This window comes from Arachis ipaensis, chromosome B02, assembly GCF_000816755.2.
Source record: "Arachis ipaensis cultivar K30076 chromosome B02, Araip1.1, whole genome shotgun sequence".
NCBI classification, from domain to species: domain Eukaryota; kingdom Viridiplantae; phylum Streptophyta; class Magnoliopsida; order Fabales; family Fabaceae; genus Arachis; species Arachis ipaensis.
The window spans coordinates 940,322-946,369 of record NC_029786.2 but is presented as its reverse complement, the minus strand read 5'-3'; the positions used below and the strand labels follow the sequence as shown (position 1 = coordinate 946,369).

The 6,048-nt window shown below is 24.5% G+C and overlaps 1 protein-coding gene across 1 annotated transcript in view; it reads left to right on the top strand.

Annotated features, from left to right (window-relative positions):
* LOC107628105 (alcohol-forming fatty acyl-CoA reductase-like) overlaps positions 1,300-6,048 on the top strand; it is a 9,215-nt gene continuing 4,466 nt past the window's right edge. The window contains exons 1-4 of the mRNA XM_016330913.2: positions 1,300-1,378; positions 4,341-4,444; positions 4,630-4,832; positions 5,775-5,875. Coding sequence (XP_016186399.1) covers positions 1,300-1,378; positions 4,341-4,444; positions 4,630-4,832; positions 5,775-5,875 — 487 coding nt within the window. The remainder of the gene's footprint in view (positions 1,379-4,340; positions 4,445-4,629; positions 4,833-5,774; positions 5,876-6,048) is intronic.

Genomic DNA, 6,048 nt, shown 5'->3' with positions numbered 1-6,048 from the left:
GGTATAGAATAGCCACAACGAAAAACTAAACTGATATTTATTTCCATCAATGACATTGTATTAACGCACGAGAAGGTTGGCAGTTTCAAGAAAAAAAAATCACAATATGTTATAAAATTATTTTTTATTACGAAAAATTTAAAAGTAAAAAAATTAAATATATATAATACCAATCTTTAAAATTGCATCTCCAAACCTAACATAATTATTTGAAAACTAAACCTAAATTGAAAAAACTCAATCTCATTATATGCTTTACTTTAAAAATTATCTGGTAGACGTAAAAAGTATTTATTGAGCAATGACTTTCTACTAAAAGAATTAATTTTACCCACTTTTCACTAGGTTGGTCATAATATATGAGTAGATCTAACCATTTTGATTAGTAAAATAGAGTTTATTACCTCTTCGTTCAACTCTTACATCCATGTAATTAGAATCTGAATCAATGAATATAATTTGATGTGGTGCATTGTAAACAATTGCGATAAAAAACAATCGCGTTGTAACATTAAACGAAAAGAATAAGTGAGTAAGAATAATTATTAAATTATCAAAAAAATAATAGAATAATGGTAACATAAAATAAATTTTAATAACTTGTACCTTAAAAGGATTAACTTTTATGAAAAATAAAGAATACATTTTTATTCTATAAAATAGCCAAAAATAAATAATAAATTAAAAAATTAAATAAAATACTTTGCCTCTTAAATTTAGACTCATGAACCATTAATTTAATTATGTATTAAATATTAATTTTTAAATAATTATAAAAAATAATTTTTTAAAATAAGTTGAGAAGAGAGATTTATTATCCACTTAGCTTCTTATTAATCTTTTGAGGTATGTCAGGGCCAGTAATTTTGTAATTTGTAGTCATCAAATAGCCATAAATGATGATTTTAATGGTGTGAGATGGGTATGAGATTTCATCCAATGACTCACTTTTCTTTACTGGTTATATACTGACCAAAATTTAACAAAGTTGTTGGTCCAGACTTTTCCTAATCTTCTTCCGCACTTGCATTAAATGATTCCAACCATAAATAAGTCTGCCACACGTCATTTGTGTATTTCTTGTCCAAGAATAGCCACCTTTTAATTTTTAACGAAATAAATTTTTGTATACGCGTCAATGAAACATTCTCATCTTCTCCGCCATGGTGACTCAATTCACCATGCACACTTCATAGATGATGTGTATATATATAGATATGCATTCACTTGATCTTGTATCTCAGCTGGACTCTTTGAAAATTGTTCTTTTTCCTCTTACTTAATCTAAAATAATATATAATGGAGTTAGGAAGCATAGTGCAATTCCTTGAAGATAAAACCATCTTAGTCACCGGTGCTACTGGCTTCCTTGCAAAAAGTATGTATTTTCTTGCTTATAATATACATGTATATAGTTTTTAGGTTTATTCTTTCTTTTCAAAATATGTGTTACATTTATTTTTTTTCAATTCAAAACATTTAATTGTTTAGATTCATTAATTTTTCAATAAAAAAAAACAATAGATATTTTAAAATAAAAGGGTAGGTGGTGATTATGAAATTTTGAAAGAATCCTGCTAGAGAGCCAATGGAGTATTTGTATAATGTGTACAATGGATTGTTTATTTGGCCCAATATGAGTTCAAAAATGAATATTCAGAATAAAATACTACTAATTTTTTAAATACATGAACATTCAGGGTAAAATACTACTAATTTTTCAAACACAATACACCCATATTATCCAGAATAACCATCCGAGTATCAGAAATAATAAACATCTGATATCCTACTGAATTGAACATCCCTGACCACCAATTATACACATTGTACATATACTCCATTGACTCCTTATATTTTCTCATTTTGAAAACACTTAAAAAGTGTAGTTAAAAACAATATTTCTTATGGAAAAAGTTTGGTAACCAAAATTTTTCAGCCATAGTCAGCCAAAACTTTCCATATTTTACTTCATTTATATCACTTAATAACAGTTTTATTTTTTACTTCACTCTCTTATCATTCTACTTATCACTGTTCATTTTACTTATCACCGTTCTTATCAAATCTGCTAATTAATGATATTAATTAGAAAATCATATCCCTTTTTATTAGGCACTATTGTAATCAATACTTAATATTCCTTTTTATAATTTGATTTTTATATATAAAAATACAATAAAGATTAATAATAATTATATTTAAGAACGGTAATTATAATATCAATTACATTAAATAATTGCAATTGATTCTTTGTCCGTTATGGTATTTATCATCAATTATTTAAACTATATTTTATTATGTAGTTCAAATTATTTTACATATATACTAATAAATCATGATTCAAAATAATTTTTGAAGACATTATACATTTAAATCAATGTATAATTTTTTAAATCACTGTCTTTGATAATTTAAAAATTTATTTCATGTTTTTCAAAGTGAAAATGATTTATTTTAATTCACGTATATTTTTAAATTTTACTATAATTAGATTTGGAAAAAAATGTTAAATACCTAAATTAATTTATTCAATTGACAAATTTATTCATAACATCCACAAGTTCATACACATAACATCCATAATTAAGTAAGATACACATAACATCCAAAATTTTATATTAATAACATCCATAATTTCATACTCATAACATTCATAATTTCATACGTATAATATTTATAATTAACAAATTTTTACAATTAATATTACCAAATTTTAAACTATGTGTCTTGTTATATATTTCAAATTATCTTACATGTACACCAAAGGGTCATAATTTTAATATTTTTTATTTACTATTCATATGTATACTTATTTTTTTATTTTAATACGACGAGTTAATAATTATTTTTAAAATTTTATTTTTTAATTTTAATTTTAATTTTTTTATTTTATAAAAGCCTATATGTAAAATATGAGTTGTATATCAGAAGTTGTTAACATAATGAAGGAGAAATTTTCGCAATTTGATTCACATTAAATTTAAAATTAACTTTTAGTATAATTAAATAAGGAAAGATAATTAATGATTTTCCTATGCCCAAACCCATGAAAATAAGATAAAAATCAAAACTTTCTCTTGTAAGATTAAAAAAAAACGTAATCTTTTTGTAGCTATTCCCTTTTCCATTTTTCCAAACCCATGAAAACAAGATAAAAATCAAAATCTTTCATCTTTATCATCAACTCCAACCACATGCAACAAGATATAATGTACTCTCCATATGCCAATAAACGAAAAAATGAAACTAAATAACATACTAACATGAATTAGATACAATGCTATGACATGCTCCAATGACCAAGGTGGGTTTTTTCTTTCTGCATTTTTTGTCTTCCTGATTTCTGGGGTAGTGGATGAAATGAGATGGGGGAGAAAAATCTTGATATCTCACTCTATGTAATTTCTTCTTCTTCTCGAATGTTAACTCACTGGATTGAAATTGCATTTTATTTGAATTAAATGTTAATAGATATTTTTAGGGATTTGATTGAAATGAAACAGAAATTAATTTTGAAAATGAAATTAATTACTCTAGGAATAAAGAAGGAGAAAGAGTGATATGTATGTTATTGATAAGCAAGTGGAGTACACTCTCTTATCATGAGACTGGCATTTAGTTTCTACTATATCTATACTATACTCTTTTTTTTGGCTACGTAGCACTCCCCATTTCTTATACATAGTATCACGAGAGTTTTGGTTAAGATTCATGGCGAATGAATTAGTCAATGTCTCAAATTCTTTCATCACTAAAAAATTCTCTTTGTCTGTACTGATCATAGACAAATTTGATAAAGATTCATTTAAGACGGGAAATAGCTTGCTTTAACACTATATGATAAACATTTTTCATTAATTATCGCGACAATTAATGAATGCTAAATAAAGAAAATTATGGCTGTTTTTGGCTAATATTTTTTTGTTACTAAACATTTTCCATGAGAATATTAGAAGCAAAGAAGAGAAAGATGTTGAATAAAAAGAAAAATAATTGTATCTAATATACGAATGTGTTAGATCAGCTTTATATTATATTGGTGAAAATAGAATCTTATATAGCCAAGTTTTTTCAAGAATAATAATAAAAAAAAGTTTGTGACTGTTATTGCTTTTCTTTCTTGTTATTAGCCGTTGTACTTCCATCACATTTTTTTTAATTATTTAACAATAACATTTTAATTTGCTCATATTTTTTATTTTCAAATTAAAGTATTGTCAAAATCTTAAAACTACTATAATTACCAATACAATAATAGCAATTATATATATATATACTCTGTTTACTAATCTTATATTATTTCATGTGTATGTATGTTTAATTATCTGATTTTGCAGTTTTTGTGGAAAAGATACTTAGAATTCAACCAAATGTGAAAAAAATTTATCTTCTTTTGAGAGTCACAGATACTAAATCTATGGATCATCGCTTTCGCCACGAGGTAAATTATAATACTTTGTTTATACTATATAAAATTAAGTACCATAAGTTATTATTAATAAAATATATTCTCACTAAATAGTTTCCAAGCTCCATAAAATTAAGTCTCACCTAATGTATACATTTTCACTATCTTTTCTTTTTCTAAATTTGTATGGTTAATTATTTATTTTCAAATATATGTAGATCATAGGGAAGGACTTGTTCAGATTGCTAAAGGAAACACTTGGAGCAAACTTCAATTGTTTTGTATCAGAAAAGTTGAGTGTGGTGTCTGGAGATATCTCTCAACAGAATTTGGGTTTGAAGGACTCCATTCTAATGGATGAGATTCATAATCAAATAGATGTTATAGTTAATGTGGCTGCAACAACTAACTTTAATGAAAGGTACACAATAAATTCCAGATCATATATAGAATTATGGAACCGTAGCGTGTTTATATACCTTTCAAAGTTATTAACATAAATAATCAAAACATAAAATTTGTGCTATTTTTTAAGGAAAACCTTTATCAATTGATTGAGTAGTCAACTTATATGTTCGCTAAACAAATATCAAGAGGATCAAATTCTACTTTATGTATAGTAATTTATTGGGCAGCATTGAACCTTTATCACGTGAACAAATAGAATGGTTATCATAAAACAATTAATTAATACAATTAATAAAAATATCTAATTATTTGATAAAATATTTTACAAAAAAATATAATAGAAATATAACTATTTATGTTGTCTCTTTCTATTCGTTTAAGGTTTTAGAAGAATTGGTATTGGAATTAGAATTTTATATCTGAAAGGTTTAGAGTTTAATTTTTAGTGAATAACAACAAATAATAATAAAAAAAAATCCAAAATATAATTATTCATATTTTCTCTTTCTATCAACTTAAGTTTTTTAAAAAATAATATTATAACAAAATAAAACTATTTGACAGAATGATTAAGCATATAACATAGTGGTTGCCATTATCAAAAATGAAATCAAGTTAATGATTGAATCATTTTGTGAAACAATTATATTATCACTACTCTTAAGAGTTACTTGCTAATTTAATTATTTTAATATGAGTTATTTTATTGGCTCCAAAATTATTGGATATTTTGGTATATTATTCTATTTTTTTTATTGAAGTCATGTCATTATTTTAGGAGTAAAAATGCAAAAAATATAACGAGCGGCCAAATATTTTAAATCATTTAAAAATACAAGTAAAAATTATATATATATATATGCTTTGAGATAAAACATGCATAAGTAATGGTTAAAGATTCAAAATATATAGTGTTTGTACATTAGTAAGTTTTTCTCATCTTGTCAAAATACAGATACGACGTAGCATTGGGTATCAATACATTAGGAGTTAAAAATGTCTTGAATTTCGCCCAAGAGTGTAATAAACTCATGATGCTTCTCCATGTTTCAACAGGTTAGAATGAACATATATGTTTGTGATTATGATATTTAATTGTTAATAAGTATAAAACATCGATCAACTTTTAAGAATTAGCTAATTTTTTATTATAAAATTATTTTCTTAATCTCTATATTTTTGGAAAATTTAGGATTTAACATTTAAATGTTAGAATTCAGAATTTGAAA